Below are 23,562 nucleotides of genomic sequence, written 5' to 3' on the forward strand. Positions count from 1 at the left end.
AAGAATTACGTAGGGTTTTTTAAGTATGAGCATGGAAAGTGGGATGTTGTTGAAAAGGCACTTCATGGATATGGCACAAAAGCTTCTTAAATAGCAAGTGCCTCTAGAAATGCTATCCCCACCTCCGATTTCCCCTTTACAAAAGCTCTCATGCCAAATCCTTTGAACACAAAGACCAGTTTGGGAGTTGTGTGGCACATCTGAGAAGAAAATTGTGAAAAATGCATGCATGCAGCCTTTGAAACAATGAGGGCGTTGTGCTAGCATTTCTATCAGAATAGACTTCATTATATGAATGTATCAAGCAATCTACAAAGGAATCAAGGAATCTAAATTATCATTATTTTGCATTTTATAACAATACATTCTCAGTGAATTTGTAGTTGAGCATTTTTACCTGTTCTGCCAAGTCCTGCATGACAATGAATAGCTACTCTCCCTTCCTGTAAGGCAAAAGTCATCACTTTTACCATATCGAGGATAGTAGTGAGAGAAGCCACACCATAATCCTTCCATCCAAAGTTATAAAAATAAACTAGAAAAAACAGTTTAGAACATCATTATTATCAAAAGACCATACACAGCTCATTGTATTCATATTGCAACAAAAATATTCGGATCTGTTTTAAGAAAGCTTTTCAGAATTTTTAGCCTGTATTTGTCTTCCTCCATTTTAGTATATCGTCTTATGAGAACTGCAAATGCCACATTGCAAATTAGTCAAGGCATTTCACACAAAACATGGCATATCAAACCTGTAACAAGTAAGGATTTTGCTGTGTGTGTGTGTGTGTGTGTGTGTGTGTGTGTGTGTGTGCGCGCGCACACACACACACACACACAATGTAACATAATGTTTTGGGAAGTAACAAAATCCCCACTTTCTTAGCAGCTGTCAATCTTACCGAAATGAGCAACAGTGTCTTTTCGTTGGAAGGGAAAGTCTTTTGATTGCAGCGGAGGCAATAAAATCCACATGCAAATCTATTGCTTTGCCAATGTGCGAAATGCACAGCTGCAGATACTAAACACAGCTATCCATTCTCAGCTGCTTATTTTATGGCTGTTTATGAGATTTAGTATCTATAATGCTCCATAGTGGAGCTGTGTATTTCTTCAACTTTCTCATTAGGTGCAAGTTATTTTCTTTGGCAAACATTTCTCAGCTAGCTGCCACCAAGAAGTAGGTGGCAGAAACAGCCTGTAAGCACCACACTTTATAATTAACAAGGAACAACAGCAGGAGCAAACTTACTTCCCGCCTCCATGAAAGCTTCAGGAAGGTAGGTGAAACCACTCTCTTGTTCCAGTGGATTCCCGCAGCTAGCATGTTCTCCAGGACGCTGAAGGTTAATTACTGTTTTTATGCCACATCTTAGGCAAAGAAAAGGAAGGCACATTATTGAGCTGTGCATGCTTTTCCACAATCAATATCCCCACCAACGTTCCTTCTTACTTCAGAATTGTTATGAACAGTTCCAAACCAACGCAGAAAAGAAATAATAGGTCAGCTTTACAGCTGTAAGAGCTTCAATAATTCATTACCAGTCTGTTTCTTTTACCTTTGAAACTGCTCGATAATATTATATTTTTCAATAAGTTCTGTTGATGGTCGAGACATGGCTAAAATGTTATCTGTTATCCTGGAAAGGAGCAGGGAAAGAAGAAGTGAGCAGTTATGGGTTAAAATACTTCCTAGCTGGTGTTCAGCTGTAATTTTCTAATAACAAACCATGCCACCTTAGATAACTATGTGCGTTTAAACCATTTAATGTCTATTATCTCTAGCTGAAAAACGTTATGTAACAAAATTACATTATGGTGCAAGATACTGTGATAAGAATGTAGATAGCACAGAATATTCAGATTTCTATTTCTATATCCATGCACAAAATAACTATACATTTCTTTAAAATGTTCTTTTAACAGCTTTATAAAATAGCACTCTAGTGCTTGGGAATGCTATCATTACATCTAAATCTTACTATTCAATTCTAAAATTTCATTTAAATTAAAATATGGTTTGTGGTAAAAAAATTCTAAAATTAAAACCATGCTACAAAAGGCAAAAGCCAATGCTACCAATAGAATTTTAACATACACATTTTGAGCATAAGTCAAAGACACAGAATTCAAAAGGAACCTTAACTGTTCCACATATGTAGTTCATTCAAAATATGATTACTGGCACTGTATTTAAGCTGGTCTGCACATCTAAAACATAAAGTATCTGAATCTATATAAAACTAGTTCTCTTTCGCTGACTGTGGAGCCTGATTCTAAACTTGTTTACCCAGAAGTTCAATAGAATTCAATGGGACTTGCTCACAAGTAACTCTGGGTAACCTTTGACATTTAAAAGCAACATTTTAAGAACTCTAGTAGAAGCTAATTGCTTCACATTACCAGGAAGAGTAAAGCCCTTTCACAGCCTGTTCTTGGTCACTCCACCGAGTTGGATTTTCATATTTGCAAGCACGACCACCGCATGCCATAGAACACTGCATATGACCAGGAATGACATGGCGAAGGCGTTCTCCAACTTTTGTGTATTTTGCAGTCGGACGCCTAGACCTTCCTGCAACACAAAAGGCAAGACCAAGTAAAATCTTTCATCATACAACTTTTGTGAATCATATAAAAACGAATGTATGCAGTATATATTTCAAAGCAGGCAAAGCAATCAGGATCATTAAAACATTTACTGAAAACTGGCTTCTGTCTTAACGTTTCCCTCTCAAGGGTCTTTGTATGTAGCAGCTCCTGAATAAAGTAATTGTCAGTCATTATCTAGAAGCAGCAAATGCTTTTTTCTCAACTAAAATTCCATGAAAAATAACATTAAGCTTTTATGATGGTATAAAATGATAAGTAAAGAGTCAAGAACTTAATCTATGATTAGTTATGAGAACAAGATTAGACACATTGCCATAAAACCCAAGTCCAGTTTATATAAAGGAAATTGCCAATACTTTACTTTTTTTCTCATGGAAAGCAGCATTTAGTTCCTCGGGGCTTACAGAGGAAATGGCCACCATAACTCTATGCGTAGAAGTCGAGAGGACCTCTACAACAGAGCTCCGTCGCCTTTGGAGTATGCGGAGAAGAGGATCAGAGGAGGAATGTCTCCGGCCCTGAAAAAAGTTGCTAAAAATATTCACTGTCAAGCGTCTTCTGGGTGAGCCTTGCATGGTCACCCACTACTTGGAGCAGTTTAGAAATGCTGTAGGAAGTCAAACTGAATGAGAAGTCTGACTTGCTCAGTACTGAACTTGCACAGAGACATGCATCTTTCTGTATGATCTAATAGCTGTTCAGGATAGGCTGCTCTGTCTCCATAGAAACCAACAATGAACTCACTAGTGGCAGCTACCCTTTTGGCAGCTGAATTCTATATACATTGATTCTGTGTGGGACAAACTGTTCCACTGCCGATGAGGATTAGAATCACTTGAAGCAGATCATTCCAAACTGGAGCAGGACTCCCAAATAGTTTACGATGAACAGGAAAGGTTTCTGGAATTTGAAGTACAGACCTCAACAGCCTGGACAAGAAGAGGCTTCTTCTTTAAAAAAAAAAAACCCTCAGAAATTAATACAATTCAAGAAATCACGACTAAGGTGTCAACGAACATCCCATGCCGGATTGGAAGATGAAAATCAGAAGTGCGTGGAGAGCCTTATGTAAAAGGATGAAAAGGGGAATTAACCTTTTCTTGGAGAGAAATTATATAACACACTCATTTCCCCAGCAAAATAACTATCATGCCTTTGAATTTTAATGCTAGTGTAGAAATAAAGCTTTCTAAAGAAACACTAAGATCTGTAAAGTATTTTGTCAGCAGGAATAAAAAGCAACACTACTCTTAAAAAAATAAATTATCCTGCTATTTTATGAGATCTGTAAAAGAATGTATAGATACTACTTGAAGGGTGAAGGAAACAGATGAGGGATAAAATAATTCCTCATAGTATGAACAACAAAGCAATCCAAAGCGGTCCTGCCAGTATCTGGGAGCACTTATCATCAAATAATATGTCAGCAATCCAAAAATGGATTTATACATTTGCTTACTTAGTCTCCAGTAGGAATTTCTACACCACGAATTCCCAATGCATAAACAGATACACAACAGACTGCACTCTTAAGTACATGCCTGTCACAGCACATTGCACCACCAGAGAATTTCTGTGAATATACCTTAAATTTCCACCAGAAACCACTAGAAGTCACTCATATTCTTTCAGTCCAACTGAGGTTCTTAACTATAATTTAATGGCAAAACAGGACAAGTCTTTTAATTCACTTTAAAAGGTGTTGGACTACTTCACAAATGGAGTTACTGGAAATCTTGTAGCTGTGCCAACTGGTTCACATAGCTTTTAACTTCCTTTTTGCCTACACCCCAGTTTATACATTTCCCAACCCAAATGGCCCTCTCAGCACAGCCATGTGTAGGAAGTCATGCATAACCTGGAGCTGTCATACTGGTGCCCAATCCTCAGGAGCTCGTACTTATGTCATTTCTCCCCCTGCCCATCCTTTTTGAAGGAACAGAAATCAGGGGAAACAAGAAATGAAGAAACCCAAAAGGTACAGACTTCTCCAAAGAATCGAAACAATCTCTCTCTCTCATTAAAAAAAAATGTAAAACATTTAATTGTAATATTTAGTGGTGCCCAGAACCTGGCATGATATTGCTGAATCAACAGCAAATAGTGATCATAGTGCTATCCAAAGTAGCTCCCTGTAGTAGCACGGTGGAGAGTGTTCTTATCCCAGGTCTCCGATCATTTTTATTTTTTTTTGGACAATTAGGAACATGAGATTCGGACATGAGAAAAAAGGCCTAATCATATTCTGCAACTTTTGTTTTCTTAATTCACTGACCTTAAAAGCACTCTGCCAAAATGATGAATCAGAATTACAAGTCATGACAATGGTCATTTGTTATCCTGCATTGTCAATATCCTCCCTCTGTTGCATTCTGCTATTATTCCAGCACTGCTTCTGGGGCAGCTGCTGATTTTCCACCCTAGTCCCTCCTATGAAGTGTATTGGAGGAGAAACAGGGGGAACCTCTTCCATTGGGTAATATCTATATCTCTAAACTTGCACAAAACCAGAAAACTGCAGAAACAAATTTACAATTGCTTGACTGCGTACTTTTACACAATTCTTGGGCAGGGTTTTTTTTTAAAAAAAACAACAACTCAGGTTCAACAGATTAGAATCAACAAATTTAAAAGCAGGGAAAACACAAACAGGAACATCTATGGGAAAGACCAATGTTGCTCCTTATATACAAATCCAAATTATGTGTGGGTGTGGGACTAGGGCTGGGCGATATCTGGTTTTCAACATCACAATTTGCAAGAATAGCCTGGGTTTTTTTCATTGTTTTATCCCACATTTTAATTTACTAAAAGTAACTCCTCCCCAAAAAAGCCCACTTACCTGAACTCATGGTTGCAAGATATGCACTGCTTGATACCAGAGAACAGTAGGGTAATTCATTTTCCAACAGGACCCCTGCAGCCATCGCAGTACCTGTTGAAACATTTGCCACATTAGCCTTAGTTGTGGTTTGTTGCATATCTTCAAAATAGCCAGAGGAGGAAAGCCAAGGTAGAACGTACTGTTGCACACCACCCCAATCTCTGAGCAGTGCAAGATTCCAGGAGGTTCAGGCGCTTACCCAGGATCTGTGTTTCCTTTGGAATGAGGAACAGCAGAGACTGTTCCTTTGGAATGAGGAACAGCAGAGACCTTTTTGATACAAGGTTTATTTAAACACACGTATATAACCTGAACCTACAAAGGAGGGGTTCACAGCATCAACACCCCAAAAGGCTCTTGGTCCCACAGCCTTGGATGCCAGCAGAAATCAGCTATGACTTTCTCTTTTGACTTTCCAGCCTGCTTCTTTTTCCTCTAGGTCACATCACAGCCAACTCTCCCTTCAAAGACTCAGGCTTTGTCCTTCCAACTGTCTAAGCACTGGATGAGGGGCCCCACCCATTCGTCATCTGGCAGAGAGGACTCTTTTCTTTGTTCTCTTAATGGCACATCACCCAGGCGGTTACCTCATCAGGAAGCTAGCCTGGCTTGATTAGCTTTTAACACTTGCTATGATTATGGGTTGGTGCTGGAGGAGACTCTTGAGAGTCCCATGGACTGCAAGAAGATCAAACCTATCCATTCTTAAGGAAATCAGCCCTGAGTGCTCACTGGAAGGACAGATCCTGAAGCTGAGGCTCCAATACTTTGGCCACCTCACGAGAAGAGAAGACTCCCTGGAAAAGACCCTGATATTGGGAAAGATGGAGGGCACAAGGAGAAGGGGACGACAGAGGATGAGATGGTTGGACAGTGTTCTCGAAGCTACCAGCATGAGTTTGACCAAACTGCGGGAGGCAGTGGAAGACAGAAGTGCCTGGCGTGCTCTGGTCCATGGGGTCACGAAGAGTCGGACACGACTAAACGACTAAACAACAACATGATTATGGGTGTATGGCATCTACAAACTCATATCAATACTATAAGCAAAAGATGGTGCAATGTGTAGAAACTGCTGAGTGAAACCACGTAAATGAATTGCGTTAAGGGAAGAAGTATTTTCTTAGTCCTGAATCTATTGCCAATGAATTTAATGCAGTAGATGACCACTCTGTCCCTTCTTAAACTCTTAAGAAGCACTTTTGTGCTAGTTCAGAAAGTGTGAGGTTTGAGCTGCGATTCCAAATTAAATATGGTAAGGCACAATAAAGTCTCTTAACTTAAGAAGGCAAATTTTATGCCAATTTTAGATCTGATCTAGATGCATCTAAAAAAGGTCCTGTCACCTGAAACATCACATCCCCAGAGGAGTTGCACATGGAAGCTTTTCCCACAGCAGAGAACACAGTCAATTGCTCTCTACTGAAAGAGTCACATTATATTGCAACAAGTTTGCAGGCTCTCTTTAAGAGCCGCTCTGTCACGTTTACATACATGTGAGAACAAACAAGAGGCACTTGAAAGCTCCTCTGGAGGAAAGGAAGGATGAACATGTGATTAAAAAGCATAAAATCAGTAGAAATACCCAGAATAGTATTTAATGTGCATTTCTCAGTGCTGACAACTAGTTCCATGAAAAAATACACCTATGATTAAAGAGTTTTAGTATGTTTGTTCTCTAATGGGTTGGAAAGATAATTACACATTTTACATTGGCCTGATTTGCACAACACATTAAGCCAAACTATGGTTTCTTCTTGATTAGGTTAGGAGAGAGATTAACCAAAAACCCTGGTTCGGACAACTCGCTACAGTCTCAGCATGGCTAGGTGGAAAAAGGATTGGAAAAATGTTTAAAATATCTTTCAGCAAAAAACCAGAGGCTTACCTACTGGGAATCACAGATTCGGATATCCCTAAAAAAAGCAAAGGAACGTTTTCCTTATGCTACAGTTGCAGCAAGAATACTCATTGCGACAAATTGGAAAAGCGAAGAAGTCCCTTCTAGATCAGAGTGGACTCAAAAAATGATTGAATATGCGGAATTAGATAACTTATCAGAAAGAATAAAAAATAAATCAAAGGAAGTATTTATCTCAAAATGGGAGTTTTTAAAATTTATCTGAAAAATAGTAATGACAGTTTGAAGTCTGTAGCAGCATTTGAATAACTTCAGCAGGAGTTTTAAGTTTGATGGCAAACCGATAGAATAAATAATATCAAAACCAAAACCTGTTATAATATGGCAGTGAATAATTGATGAGAAATAGAAGTAAGGAGTAGAAGGGAATTCAGTTATATAGAAAAAAAGTCACTTTTATGTTAAACGTATTATGAGCACTATTTAATGTGTTGTTATTGTTGTTTTTCCTTTCTTTCTTTTTTGTTGCTAGGAGGTGATGGATATTTGTTTATTTCTATATTTCTTTTTTGTGTGTGAAATAATAAAAAAATGAAAAAGAAAAAGGATGGGGGGAAGCAAAGTTTCTATGAGCTCCCTTCCAGGAGCCTGCACATCTGTGTGGCCCCATTATGTAAAAGGAGACATAGCGGGTCATGCAAACTAGGCCTATGTATCGTTTGCCACTTTGGAAATGCAGGGGATAAATAAATAAGATTTACAGAAATTTGGATTTATTTTCTTCTACCCTCACTCCTAAATATGCATTTTCTTTTATACAGACAATGCTATTTAATGGCTTCCAGAAACCTACGAAGTTTTGGTTAATATATATATATATATAGAGAGAGAGAGAGAGATGAATTTACTGTCAAACCAGTTCCAATTTCTGTACTATGAGTAATGCTCAACCTCTGCATTTATATGAGAAAGGAAAGTGTGATGACTAATCACAACGGAAAACAAGAGCTCTTTAGAACTTCACTTGCATATCCACATCAAAAATTGTCAGGAAACACAATTCCCCCCTCTTGTAGCATTGCTCAGTTATTATCTATATATAAAGGTGTTTCATCCTCACTAACAGTTGTCAAAGATGCTACATTTCTTCAAACACGCATAGCTGAAATATAATACATGTGTTATCAAAAAACCCTGATGGGTAGTAAAGTCTGAGAGGGGTATTTTTTATTTCTTGAGATGGAGAACATGCAGGCTCAGGGGCAAGCCGTGTTATGCAGAAAGGTGAAGTAACCTATCTCAGACAGCACTGTGGCAGTAGGGGCAAGTCAAAGATCCAGGCAGGATCCAGTGCCTGAATGGTGCAGCAAGACTTTGCAAAGTGTTAGCCCTAATAGGAGAGGCACCATTTGGACTCAGCTTCATGCAGTAAAATATCCTGGGCTAACACAATAACACTAACTTAACAGCCTCTACTACAGGGCAATACAAGGGAAGACTGATGTGGGGGACATACAGCTTACTGTCCAGGTAGCTCTCGTTTTGAATACCTAAATGGCCAGGTACATGATGATGGGAAAGGCTTGTGAAGGAGACCTTGGGAAGCCACTGCTTGTCAGAATACAGCTAGAAAAACCAGTAGTCTGACTCTGCATAAGACAACGTAAACCAAGACTTATGAGGAGCCATTGAAGGAGCTGGGTATATTTAGTCTGGAAAAGGAGAGACTGAGAGGAGATATGTAAGGGGCTGCCACATGGAAGATTGAGCAGGCTTGATTTCTCCTACTTGAACAAATGGATTTAAGTTACAAGAAAGGAGATTCTGACTAAACATCGGGAAGAACTTTCTGACAGTAAGAGCTGTTTGACAGTAGAACAGATTCCCACAAGAGGTGGTGAACCCTCCTTCTTTGGAGGTTTTTAAGAAGAGGTTGGATGGCCATCTGTCATAGATGCTTTAGTTGAGATTTGGGAATTACATGGGGCTGGACTAGGTGGCCCTTGGGGTGTCTTCCAGCACTACAATTCTATGAACGTCATACAGTGGCTGGAAAATGGACTGTGCCAGCCCAATCTCAGAAATGGAGGAGTGATGTGTTTCTTGGGGCGGCCAGGAAGGTATCAATGAAAGTTGCATTTATTTATTATTATAAAATGAAGTATCTTTTTTTCTTTTTATGTTACAAAAAGTCTTTCTTGAACAGAAAGTATAAACAGCTATTATTTATATTTACCAACGAAAGGTTTGCATCAACAAATGTTTCATTACGTATTTATGTAAATAACTTTGGAAGGTACTGAATAATTAGACAACAATGTTCCATGTTATTTCAGGCCATGTTCCTAATTCTCCTGCAGAGCTAATAAAGCCACATGGCTCTAGATAGTCAGGTTATTGGACTAATCAGATCAACTACATTTATCCATGCAACATGCACCTCCATTGCCATGACAGTTAAGAAACATTAATCTCGGGAGCATGGTTAAATAGAAACATGTCACCTCACTTTGAACCACACCCTCCCCACATTGTTGATTTAACACATGTAGTGGAAATAAAACATACAAATACGTATATGTACTACCTATTTACCTCATGAACAAACACATCATTTATGGTCAGGGCACCTATTGTACTATTCTTAAGAAACAGCATACTATCAAATGGTTTGTAATAGAACATTATTCCACTGCTTGTGTCTAGCTACCATTCAGCAAACATTTCACTAACATGCTGCTCTCTTCCTTGGAACTAATTAATGGGACATATTAATGGACAGAGTTTGTATCAAGTGGCTGTTCTCCCTCTTGGACAATCTACAGTCTTCAGATTATTTTCATCATTCTTGAAGTTATCCAAACAAGATAAAGATTACAGCACTGGTAATGCTCTTATTACTTCATCACAACATAATGAACTCACTACTCCTTGTTTTGTTTTTAACAATTGGTCTTAAACTTTAATGCCTAGCCAGATAATTTCCTGGTTTTGCATAGGCTGCTGGGCTAAACTAATGATTCACTCCTATAATTAAAGAGGTTATATGTTAAATCCTAGATTACCCCTGCTTCTGTGGCAAATGATGCTGAGAGGTTCCTATATATTAAGGCAAGAGTCTTTGAGCAGGGGCACAAGTGGCCAACTGTTCTAATCCTACTTCTTCACTGATAGCACTTCCTTCTTTATCCCTCATCCATTTAGTGAACAATTTTGAGAGTATTTTTTGAAAGAGCAAAGAGTCAGAAATCAAAATTCAAGACTCAATTGCTTAATGGAAACTCCGCTTCAGTCTTTATAAATTGAGAGATTACCGTATTTTACCAAGGCTGTAACCTTGCTCTATTTATTTCAATCAAAGCAGATCCACATGTGTCCCAGTTCTCTGATCCAACAGAATCTGCAAGGAGCAGCCGAATTGTGCCTTTATAGCGAAGTTCCACTGATCTGCTGTTAAGCACGGAAAGAGGGAACTTTCAACAACCCATTGACCTGATCAGTAGAATTGTGGTTATTTGAAAGGGCTACATACATTGCTCTGCTGTTAGACTGGGCGGGCTGCAAATGCAATCCAAAACCATGATCTGCTGGGTTAGAATGCATGCGGATGGAGTGGAGGTCTCCCTCCACCTAGCCCAGGATTACTGCACTGCTCCCTGCTCCACATTCCAGCCGCTGCTCTGATGTCTGGCAGGCTTCCCACTGGCAGTAGCCCATGGAAAGCTCCAGGGATGGGGCTGAACTGGTATGGGCTTTCCTGGATCCCCAACCAGCCCCACTGCCCTCACCCAACAGCACCAGGCCCAGTGACTATGCCAACTCCAGATTGGTGTTGTCCAGAGCAGGCTTTTGCCTACCCTGCCTTCCACCCGGGTCAACATGAGCAGTGCAGCTGTGGATGCTGTGGTGGTTATGCCACTGCATCATCTCCCACCCCTGCCTGGCTGGGGTTTGAATTCCTCTGCCACAAGCACAATTCTTGTCAGGCTTCAGGAAATCAAATCCCTCCCACGGTGGCAGCCAAGAAGCAGATAAACAAGAAGAGTTCTTACCAAATATTTTATTCAATATTCACAGAGAGACGAAGAAAAGCAGCTTCTCTTAGATAATGGCGTTACTCCAAGTAAAGTCACACCCCCTCAATCTCTTCTATTCTGCGTCATCCCTGCGTCGGCTGATCTGAGTTTTCTGCCTCTGAGCTTTCTGTTCTACTACTCTCAATGCCTGCCTGGTCCCGGGGGAGGGGGGCAGGAATATTTCTAAAGACACTGAGTCTGTCAGCTGTCTCTCCCCTGGTGCATCCTCTTCCTGCTGTTCCTCTCCCATTATTTCCCAGCTTCTCCCCTCTGCAGTCTCTGAACTATGACCTTCTGCAAAACACTGTTATAAATCTATACTGTCCTCCTGTTCTTGGGAAGGTTCGGGGAGGGGGCGATCCCCACCATTCCTCCTCAGTCCAGCTGCTGACAACTCTATCTTACAAGGGATGCACAACACAGAAGTCTGCTTCCACAAGCATGGAGCACCTGGCTGGATTGGCGCACAAGGAGAGTGCTAGTTAGCAGGCAAAAGGCATCTGAGTCAGAATTTACCCTCCAAAAATGGAACTGGCGACAAATTACTGAATTTATTTTCAGTTACCTACTGATTATCTCAACAAATTATAAATCCACAATGTATCAATCTGTATCCATCTATCTAACATTCTGGGTAATGATAATAGAGATGTTATATAACAGACAAGAATCAAGATGTTCTCAGGGTATGGTATGGCACCTTGCTGAAGCCACACAGGACTGAGTTTAGGCAGTGCCTGGTTGGGAGACTACCTCAAAACCACACACACTTTATCTTGGGTTGCATGATGAAAGAAAGGTCAGAAATAAATGTAAGAAAATAAAACAATAAATAAATCACATTACCTCTTTCTTTTTTTACTCATCCATGGTTGGGTCAAATCTACACACCTCCACTTACTCTCAGTGATTCATATAGACAGTATAAAAAAATGCTTACACACAATCTTAGAAATCAAAATAGGTCATATGGGATACTATTTAAAACACAAGAAAGTAATTTCTTTTGCTTTTTTGTTGAAAATTTATTAAAAGGAAATAAAAGGAAAACAATACAATAACTTTCAATACACCCATCTTAGTTTACACATATAGCTCAATATAAGCCATCCAAATAGGTAGCAAGGATGTGAAGGTCTTCCCGCCACTGCGTAATAAATGGTGGGTATTTATCCTCCAAGGCTCTTCTTTATTACTGCAAGAATTCACAAAATCCATTTTTGTTGTCTTACCATTAATACCCATATAATTTAATTAACTCTCCAAATATCTATTTTATACATTTTATTTGTTAGCACTAAGCAGTAGTATCCTTGCTGTTAATATAGCTAGGCAACGAAACAGTGCAGCCCTATCATACAAGTCATATCATGGGATGCAAGTCTCACCGGCTACAGTCCAGGACAGAGTTAAGCCTGCTTAAGCTGACTGATTTCAATGGGCTTAAAGTGTGCTTAACTGTACTGGCCAGTCCATAGTCACAGCTATTTATTTTCACTTTCAGTTCCAGACTTCTAAAATCAGAAACTGGTTGAATTCTTTGCATCTGTTTTCACTGCAGAAAACGTAGGCCAGATTCTTGTGCCTGAACTGAAGCAAACAGTGGTAAGCAGTTCTCACCTTACCGATAAATTAAAAATGAACAAATCCTCAGAGTTCTTAAAGTAACACGTCCCTAAGATCAGCTTCCATACCTGAGGATTGGAAAGTGGCCAATATAGAACCATTTTTTTTAAAAGGGATCCAGGGAAGATCCAGGAAATGACAGGCTGTTCCTGGTAAAATAGCGGAAAGCATTATCAAACAGATAATAACCCAAGCATATAGAAGAACAAGTAACACAGGGAGCTGCCTTTTACTGAGTCGGGCAATTGGTCCACTGCTTTATTTCTATTGTAGATTAGGGCCGCTTATTTCTTTAGAGTATGGATGTGTTAAGACATTGGTTCAAAAACACCTGTGATTTTATATTTATGCTGCACCGTTATTTCTTTTGTTGCTTATATAATAAATGGATGCTTCTCTTTAGCATCCAAAGAAACCTTTGGTGTGGTATGAATAAACTGTTCAAACAGATCTTTTGAACGGCACTCAGTTGCGACTCCTGCAAAAGGTTACAGAGAACCAGGCAGAGGGCCTTCTCAGTAGTGGCGCCCGCCCTGTGGAACGCCATCCCATCAGATGTCAAGGAAATAAGCAGATATCCTATTTTTAAAAGACATCTGAAGGCAGCCCTGTTTAGGGAAGTTTTTAATATTTAATGCTGTATTGCTTTTAACACTCGATCTGGAGCCGCCCAGAGTGGCTGGGGAAACTCAACCAGATGGGCGGGGTATAAATAATAAATTATTCTTAAATTATTATAAAAGTCCCTGTCTCTCAAAGCATGTTTTAGGGTCATGTGTGAAGAACACATAAACTCTACACATGTAACAGCATGTTGTAGATAAAGTGGCATTTCAAATGAAATCATTAATCCCACTGATTGGGACCAAACAGAAGATCCCTGGGTCCATATTGAAATTGCCTCCGCCATGCCAGCATTCTGAGCACTTCCCTTCTTAAAATTATTAGATTCGGTGATAAAGGGAATTGAATCCCTTTTAAAAAACTGCAATCTTGACATGGAAAAATCAAAGGAAAATGTTGACCTCTGGAACGTCACCATTACGGTAACTCCCTTTCTAGACCATCCTGCCTTTTATCAAGGCAGATAAATTTATCTGCCATTTATCAATAAGATAAATATTGGCATACAAAGAATGGAAAAACAGAGGCTTATACTCACTCTATAAAGGCAAAGCAATAGGTAAAGAAAGGTTAAAGGAAAATCTAAATGATCTGCACCCCAACTGGCTCCAGATTCTCCAATGTTGTTCATTTGCAGTTGTTCGTTCTCTTATGACATTTGAAACAAGGTGTATTGAATCCCACTGTGATATGAAAGGTGTGGTTTCATTGATTTATGGTGTGCTCATGGAATATTACATTGGGAATGAAAAAGGTTTGCACGTAGTATGAGAGACTGAAATAGGCAAAGAAATCAATGATAATGAGTCGGAAGGCATATGGAGGACCCCACCTTTAAGAACCATTTCATCTCACCTTCAAGAAGCTTCTTTGAAGGCATCCTCAGGTGGCATTGGACTCAGGTTCGCTTAGCAAAAATCAACAAATCCTTATCCCCTCTTTGTGGACGGGGATGTGGGAATAGGGGAACATATTTTCATGCTTGGTGGGAATGTAAATTTGTCCACGCATTTTGGACAAAGGTCTTCAGTATCATTTCTAAAATTGATACACCTCTCTCACCAAATCTAGCTTTAACCCTGCTCTCATGAAATCTAGAGTCTGATCTTACTATTCAACATAAAGATCTAATTTTCTTTTTACTGACGGCCGCACATTTGGTGATAGCGTATTTTTTGAAATTCCAGGGTGAGCTACCCCTTGAAGTTTGATTCAAAAATATCTGGAACGTGGCTATTTCAGAGCAATTAACTGGGCTTAGAAGGATAGCAAAAGGTGTCATAATGATGAAACCTGGTCCCCCTTCTTTTCTTACGTAAGGGAAGTTGATAGCAAATCTCTCCCACTAAACTCACAAACATGTCTGTAGACAGCCTATACTGACCATTAATGCTCTAAGGTTATGTAAAATTATGTTATTTATTATTTATTTTTATTTATTGAATTTATATACCTCCCTATACCCGGAGGTCTCAGGACAGTTCAGAGAATAATGCGATATTTGTTTATTTTGTGTGTGTATACTGTATTGAGTAAAATAAAGGAAGACACAAATGGGAAGAGGGCTATGGGGCTCTTATCCTGCTTGCAGGTTTCCATAGGCATCTGGTCCATCACTGTAGCAACAGGATGCTAGACCAGATGGGCCTTTGGTCTTGCTATGCTTTTGTTAAATATCTCAGGAGAACCACTGCTTGGAAGTGATGAAGTTTCAAGGAATGCAATTTAAAACCCAGCTGCACAGCTTCAGTTTTACTGATATTGCAGCCTGAGCAACTGACTACTTCTCATCTGTTTCACAAATGGCACTGACAGGAAGTGGGAAAGGAACTTATGCATTATGTGATCACATAAAAGAGTTGTTTTCTGACTTCCTGCCAGCGCCATTTTACATTTGGTAGCGGAGCACCCAGACGGCTACTACCATTTTCCTAAAGAAAAGTGTGGTCAGCTGCTCCATTCACCAAGCAAGCAACTGGGTAGACAAGCAGAGCAGGAAAGGGCAGTTACACTGAAACAATGGCAAATGGGGAGAAGCAGAGCCATGGCAGCAGGAGGAGGAAGCCACCATAAGGCATCTCGCCAGGGCTGCCTCAAACCATTGCTGCAGGCAATGGGAAGCCAGTGCCAGAGTCCATGGGTGCCTTTGCTCACCCCAGCAACTTATTTTTTCCTTCTGGCAGAAGTCTCTCAAGTTGCTCTGGAGGGCCTTCCAAAGGAAAGAGTTTTAGGGGGGCACAGTACTTTGCTGCCAGAGAGATTCGCTGAAAAGATATTAGCTAATACAGCTGCAACTGATGGAAAGAACAGATGGTGATACATCTATAGCAACAGCAGTTTAAATAAGGCAAGTGCCAAAGGTGCACGCTTGCAACGCTGCCTGCCAGCTGTTAAAGTGAGCTTAAGAATCATAGCTGGCTCAATACTGGCCAAAAGGTCACTAGGACACACGTAAATGGAACGTGAACTTCCTGAGTCCTTTTCTTGGCTTGCTAATAGTTGTTGTGCCACATCTGTCAGAGAAATCCATTTCTAGAGCAGAAATATTGGTGTACTGAGGTGAGGGTCAGGAAAAGAACCATTGTGCCCAAGCTCTATACACACTGCTATAGCCCCTCAGTCTCACAATTACAAAACTGGAAGTACATAAACTACAATTCTTGAAGCTTATGTACCCAACTTTTTTAAAAAAAGGAACATTCCAGCCACAGTACAATCCCTGTCCTAAGATGAAAGACAAAGTACAAGACTAAATATCTAGGTTAATCATGTGAGATGGTGGCAGAAAAATAATCACTATGTGTAGGACAAGGACCAGAAGAAAAGTGGAAAATTGTCTTTGATTTGCTGAAAAACCATTCACCATCTGTTTTAGTCACAACTGATTTTCACTTAATCAGTAAGCACCATGTTTAGGTAGAGCCAGGGCTGCTTATATGCACCAAATGCAGACAAAAGGAATAAAGACATGCAATTTAATTGGTGATACGTGGTGTTCTATGATAGTTCAGTGTTTCAAACTGCCATGTATTAACGGCAAGAACTTGAATGCTAAATGACAGAAATTAATTAGCAGTAAGTAATCCACTGTCAGTATTATTATGGCAGGACGCAACGTAACAATTTTCAAATATTTTACAGTATCTTGAACACGCTTCCAGCCAGTAATTAACACAGAAAACTGTAACAAAAGAGTGTGGAAAACTGAATACATTAACTGCTTCAAAAACAAACAAAAAAAGCTGACATTTTCCACCTTTTCCAGTTTTACATGGGAATTAGAATCATTATGTTCTACGATTAAATGTATTAAATAGCTTTATCATAAAACTTGTTTTAGAACTGTCCTCTATGCTTACAGTTCTCTTGTATCTGAACATTTCAAATGCCCAGAATTAATGTTAACCTCCTATTTTACAAGCAGATCATTCACAGTAATTGCAGCTTGTTAGCCTTACCTGTAACCCAGTAAAAAGAATTGGTAATAGTTGATCCTTTCATTACTACCAGTTTTGACCAATCACAAGAACAGCACAGTGTAGAAATACAGAAGGGTTCTGCTGGGTGCTGCAGTTTCTGCTGTTGTTAATTGGATTTGTAAATGGTAATCTGGGAGGAGCCAGTAGCAGCCTACTTTCTCTTCAACCTACATGCAGAACACTAAATGTGCTATGTAGATAATTATCCCAAATACTGCTTTCTTGGGCCTGGCCTATATTATAAATAGGTTTTAAACAAACAGGTCATAGTAAGCCATTGCAATGCAGTATTCTTCCTTGTTATTTTTGAAGTTAATTAATTCAAAACTGCCAGTTAAGATACACACCTTAATTCGGTAATTTTAGGTATCCAACAAGCATTTCTTGATGAACACTTATATTAAAAGTTAATAATGAAAAGGAAAATGAAGTTAACCATTTTGAAATAAGAATGCCTTTCTTATCTAGAAAGCACCCCTTTATTCTTAAGGGGTAAATGAAGTTTATCACTTTGGAACAGTGATTATAGTTTCACACTCTAATATTTATAATATAATATTTATATTAAAACAGATTATGTTTTCGTACCACCTCTCTAGACTGTTTTGCTTCCTCCTGTGACTTTTTAAACACAGAATTTGGAAGCTAAAGCTAAGTTAACTAGGCTGAGCATGGTAAAAGCAACCTCGTATATATCCCTATAAATGTTACTTGCCTGTTGGGGGCTGGCACAGGAGCGATGGAGAGCTCAGCCCCTCTTCCAGCAGTCTGTTGGGCAAAAAAAAGGGTCCTCCCTTTTCCACTAACCCACTCACTCACCTCATGGCTACTAGGCAGCTGTTTAAACAACAGGCTGGTATATTGTTTTTGTTTTTTTTAAACTGCAGCTGCCAGCATCTGATAAGGCAAGTTTGTAAGGCATCCCTTTGGTAAATGCATTAATTCATTCTCTTCTATTTTAAAAACATTTGTATACTGCCCTTCATTCAATACATTCCTGGGTGGTATAAGAAATAAAGCAGTAAAATATACAATAAAACCAAAACGTCACCAGTAATTTGAGTCAGCAGCAGATAAAACACAGAGCAGGTATTAGCCAAGTTAGCCTCAGAAAACAGAAATGACTGCATACATACATAATTTTATTTGCATGCCGCCTTTCCATAGTTCAACCCATGCTCAAGATGGCTTACAAAGTGGAAAAAATAAATAATTACAACATAATAAAGTAGTCATAAACACTAAATAAATATAAAAATACACAACCAAATCAAACAATTTCCACATAAATCATAAGATCTAAAATAAAGATACAAATAATTAACAGCAATAGCTGAAAAAACCAACAAAACTCCCTAAACCCCCCAGCCCAAGAGTCTGTTCAATAGCCTCAGGTTTTGTAGCTGGAATCAGTCAAGGCCCTGCTCTCCCAGGCCAGGTGGGAAAAGGCCTGCAAGGCATGGAGTGGGTCTTCCAGGACTCACAGCCAAGATGGTCCAAGTTTTAGACCAAGATGGTCCAAGACGATGCATGTTTTAAATATGTTTTTATTTTGTTGTTCATTGTCTTTTTATTAGTGTCTGCTGCCCTGGGCAGTAAAATGAGCTAGTGGTTGGCCTCAAGGCAACTCAGAAAGAGCTTAATGGCACAGTGGGGATTTTAACTTGCGTCTCCCCAGTCCTAGTCTGAACTCCTACAACACACTGGCTGAAATTATGACTCTTCTACACACTACAGAAGTGAACTTTACTGCACTGTTTTATTTGACCTTCCGGCTGCTCCTTTTCTACAGCTGATACAGCACATAGTTGCCACTGTATTCACCCTAGCCTACTCTCTTTGGAATACAGTAACGCATATTCACAGAACTTTAGGAGGAGATATCTATTCGATTTATGCAAGCAAGAAAGCTCTAGAGGCAACTCCTGCCCAAGACCTAAGCCTGAACAGCAAATAAGCCTGGAAAATAGTGTGTCAGCTAAATGCTTATATTTGACCGGCCAGCAAAGACACTGGGATTATAAACAACTGGAATTATTGGGTCATTGCATATATTACACTTATACAGTGGTACCTTGCAAGACGAATGCCTCGCAAGAAAAAAAACACGCAAGACGAAAGAGTTTTCCGTTTTTTGAGTCGTTCCGCAAGACGAATTTCCCTATGGGCTTGCTTCGCAAGACGAAACGTCTTGCGAGTTCTTGCGAGTTTGTTTCCTTTTTCTTAAAGCCCCTAAGCCGTTAATAGCCGCTAAGCCGCTAATAGCCGTGCTTCGCAAGACGAAAAAACCGCAAGACGAAGAGACTCGCGGAACGGATTAATTTCGTCTTGTGAGGCACCACTGTACCTAAACAGGATAGTGATCAAATATCGGTCTCTCTTTTTTTCTTTCTTTTTCTTTCACTTTTTGCTTTTATTCTTCAGTTCTGTATTTTGTACTTTTGTACTTTATAAATAAAAATGTAAAAAGAAATCTCTTTGAGATAATTATGCAGTTCAAACATATTAAAATGAGAACAGTCAAATGCATACAGAACTAACCTGCAACTTTTAAAAAAATGGATTAAAAAGAGAGAGCTAACAATGCACTTCAGAACTTTGGTTGCATCCAGCCAATTCTGAAATTTGAAGCATTGTGTCACTTGTTTATATATTCCCTTGCTACCATAAAGGACTTTAGAGAAACTGTTGATAAGAGAAACTAGGGAAAGAAAATTGCTTCAAAAGCAATTGTATGTATCACCTTATATATATTGCTTGTATATATCACCCTGGGATTAATTATCCCACAGGCCTGGGGCCCAATTTTTACTAACTGGGATGAAAGCTTGCTAGAAACAATAAGTTCTTTCTAAGCACCAAGAGTCAAGGGAACAGTGCAGAAGAAAAAAATAATTAGCTCCACATAATCAGCTAGGAAGCCAATCAGTTTTATTGCTGTTATTATGTGAATAACAGTAAAAAAAAATCAAGGCAGAAACAATAACCAGATAACTAATTTTTGTTATTAATTAGTAAAAATAATGTGTATGTGAAAACATTCACTTTTTATTTATTTTCTAATTTGAACCACATTTTTAAGAAGCTCTGTCAAACAAAACTAGGTTAAGTAAGCACAACATTTAGCCTCAAGAGCTCTAATACCACAAGCACAAACACAAATATCAACGAATGAAAAACATGGTTTTTTCCAGAGCAAAGGATTCAAGAAGAAAAGCTATTATGTAATAAAACCACATATGTTTACCCAAGATGTGTACTCCCTGTGTCTTAGGTCATAGCTACTTATTTGAGTAAGCACAATACTTCAGTGCTGCTAAATCCCACCAGTGCAGTCACTAACCCTATTGGGAGGCCATGGTAACTCATCGTTAAAATTGTCAAACAGTGGTACAATTCTATCCAGATGAAGCATTTCTAAATCTAACTTATCTCAACATGAGAACAAAATGTATACTTATCTCCCACTGAAATCATGGGACTTTTAATATGTCTAATGTTAGTGTGATTGGTTCTGAAGTTAAAAAGCTTCTGCTAGACTACAGGAAAAATTACTGGCAGAATTGGGCAGATGCAAGTTGTTTTTAAAAGCACAAGTATAATCAGTGAACATGTAAAGGAAAAGCTTTAACTTAAGCAGAACACACTTCCCATAGCCATAATGAGATACAAATAAAATCAGGCTTTTGACACTGCCAGTAAAGCTGTGAGCTGTCAAATACGCAAAAGTAAAAACTGATCTTGTTTGAATCAATTCCCTTACCTAAGCCCATTTCCTTCATAAACTGGAAAAAAATAGTTAAATTATCAGAGGTGATGAAAAACCACAAACACAAAGAGTTGTCTATAGCTTTTAGATGACTTTAAATTGCTAGCATGTAAGAAATAACTCCCAAGTATGTCCAAGGGCTTCTCAACAGCTACCTGGAGGACCATCTTGTTCCTTGCAAGCCTGTCTAGGCACTGAGATCTTCTAGAGAGGTCCTTCTCTCTGTCCTGCTGACAAATAACTTAAGTGCAGATGAGAACCACTGAAATTAATGAATATTGACTAAGTTAGGTCGATTAATTTCATTAGGGCTACTCTGAGCAGGGCTACTTCATTGAATACAACCCATTGTTTTTCATTAGTGGCCACTATTAGCTGCCTCTGTATACCAATATATATCATCTGTACATCAATATACCAGTTTCCAGACCCTCTCTTTCTAAAGTCTGTGGAAATACCAAATGAGGGGAAGGGAATAGTTTGCACACTAGTTTGAAAACGTACAGAAAACACAGATAGGAGCTATCATTTTAGATGACACTATCACAGGAAGGTGTGTACAATTGCAAACCACTATGTATAAAGGAACACGGTGAGAAAATGAGCCCTATGATTCGCAAAGGCTACATTGTACATGGCCTCCGAGTAGACTGAAATTAATCAAGTCCATTAATTTCAATAGGTCTACTTTGAGTATGACTTAGTTGGATATCACCCATAACATTTATCTTGGCTTCTCTAGAAATGGATAGGTGTTAAAGTTTAAAGAAATATTAATTATCAATTATTTTTTTCAAGGCAGTTATAGGTTTTCTACCCCAACAAAATTCTTAGAACTGCATGTTTTTATGTGAATAAACTAGTCTACTGCAGAAAGGTAAATTTACATTTGTTACTCTGCCCATTACCAGCACAAGAGCCTCACCCATGAGGGTAGGGAACCCTCATGCTCAAAAAGGTTCCCCACCCCTGCCTTAGAGTGCACTGCATATTCGGTGCTTGGATATTTTTGCAAATAATACAAAAAGGTACCCCTCCTATCATTTCATCACATAAAGGATTGCACATTTTTATTTGTCCATAGAAGACGGCCCCTAAATGCCTAGGTTATCCACACTAAATGGCCCGATTTAATGCAAGTTACATCCCTTACATCTTGACAAAGGCAGGTGACAAAGTACCTTCTGATCAGACAGGAGACATTATTTTAGGAGTGTTAAGTTGTCTGAAAATGTTTTTGCTTTCCACAGCTTCTATCTTTCCACTGTCATCTGGTGGCCAATTCTCTGAAACAACACAAAAAGCCTGAAGCACCCGATTGCCAAAGTGCATGAGTCCAAGCAGCCACCGTGTCTCTTCAGAAGGAGAGGAACCCTCATACTCTTGTCTCCAGATTCCCCGATTTAGTTTAGGTTTGTTTCCCCCCACCCCCCAAGCTTTTTTTGAGCATATCATTGAAGGGGCGAGGGTTCCCCTGTTCGGAGTGAGACGCTGCCTAGGAACTAAAGGTGAATCCTGCCTATGTGGGGAAGCAGCCTGGAAGATGAGTGGGTGGGTCATGGAATCATAGCATCGTAGAGTTTGAAAGGGATCCCCCAGGGTCATCTAGTCCAACCCCCTGCAATGCAGGAATCTCAACCCGAGCATCCATGACAGGTGGCCAGCCAGCGTGTGAGTGACCCACACAGCAGCATCCCTGAAGGCCACCTGAGAAGCGCACAGGGGCAGCAGAGGAAGCCGTCTGTGGGGTGGGAGAAAAGCTTATAGGTGTGGGGCGGGGAGGTGCAACTCAGGGCTCCGAAAACGGAGGAAGCGGCACCGGGGGAGCTGCGAGGCTGGCCGGGGAGAGCCTCGTCTCGGAGCCCTCGGGGAGCCGCCCCCCTCCGGTTGTGGGTGCGGGGGGAGAAGGAGGGCAGACGCCGCGGGAGTATATCCTGCGAAGCGGCGGAAGCGAACCCACCTCGTCCCGGTCGGCTTCTGAGGCGGCGGCGGGGCGGAGAAAGCCCCCATCCGGCGCTCCCGGACCTCCTCTCCGCGCCGGGCCCGGCCGGCATTGGGGAAGGCCCGAGGGATGGGAGGGCCCGTCCCGCCTTCCAGGCGGCGGCTTCTTGAAAAGGCGAGGCGAAGCCAAGAGGAGCGGCCTCCGAACAAAAAAAGCGCCGCGGGTGCGCCTGCGCGGCCCGCCAGGCCAGGCCTCGCTTGGGCTTGTTGCCATGGTGACAGGCCGGCGGGAAAAACGAAACTGGAGAGGGAGGGGCGGAGGGAGGCCTTTCCTTCAGCGCCAGATGCTGGCGGCCAGTGCTGTGTTGGAGGGGAAACAGCACGGGGGGGGGGGCGGGCTGTTGGGGTTTGGTTGACCGTCTCCCGTTTCGTCCAGTGGGGCTTTGTAGCTTCACGGCAAAAAGTAAGAGCGCTCGTAAGTTTAAACTGGGCCTCGTTGCCCTTAGAATCAAAGAATTTGGAAGGGGCCTCCGAGGGTCATCTAGTCCAACCCCCTGCAATGTAGGCATCTCAACTGAAGCATTATGACAGGTGGCCATCCAACCTCGGCTTAAAAACCTCCATGGATGGAGAGTCCACCACTTTCCGATGGAGTCCGTTCCACTGTCAAAACAGCTCTCACCATT

At 40.3% G+C, this 23,562-nt stretch overlaps 1 protein-coding gene across 4 annotated transcripts in view; it reads right to left on the reverse strand.

Annotated features, from left to right (window-relative positions):
* Nucleotides 1-23,043, reverse strand: part of PTPDC1 (protein tyrosine phosphatase domain containing 1) — a 31,147-nt gene extending 8,104 nt beyond the window's left edge. Inside the window, exons 1-6 of one of the 4 annotated variants that reach the window (XM_080996738.1) lie at nucleotides 22,896-23,043; nucleotides 5,459-5,551; nucleotides 2,407-2,578; nucleotides 1,563-1,643; nucleotides 1,256-1,374; nucleotides 398-535 (exon numbers count right to left, since the gene is read on the reverse strand). In XM_080996738.1, coding sequence (XP_080852864.1) covers nucleotides 398-535; nucleotides 1,256-1,374; nucleotides 1,563-1,643; nucleotides 2,407-2,578; nucleotides 5,459-5,551; nucleotides 22,896-22,989 — 697 coding nt within the window. In that variant the 5' untranslated portion in view covers nucleotides 22,990-23,043. Of the gene's footprint in view, nucleotides 1-397; nucleotides 536-1,255; nucleotides 1,375-1,562; nucleotides 1,644-2,406; nucleotides 2,579-2,977; nucleotides 3,226-5,458; nucleotides 5,552-13,131; nucleotides 13,250-17,145; nucleotides 17,204-22,895 lie in introns of those variants that run through there. The other 3 variants (XM_080996741.1, XM_080996740.1, XM_080996739.1) reach the window with 3 other exon arrangements.
* Nucleotides 23,044-23,562: the final 519 nt, after the last annotated feature.

The sequence above is a fragment of the Podarcis pityusensis genome (genome assembly GCF_964106645.2).
Source record: "Podarcis pityusensis genome assembly, chromosome: 2".
Lineage (NCBI taxonomy): Eukaryota > Metazoa > Chordata > Lepidosauria > Squamata > Lacertidae > Podarcis > Podarcis pityusensis.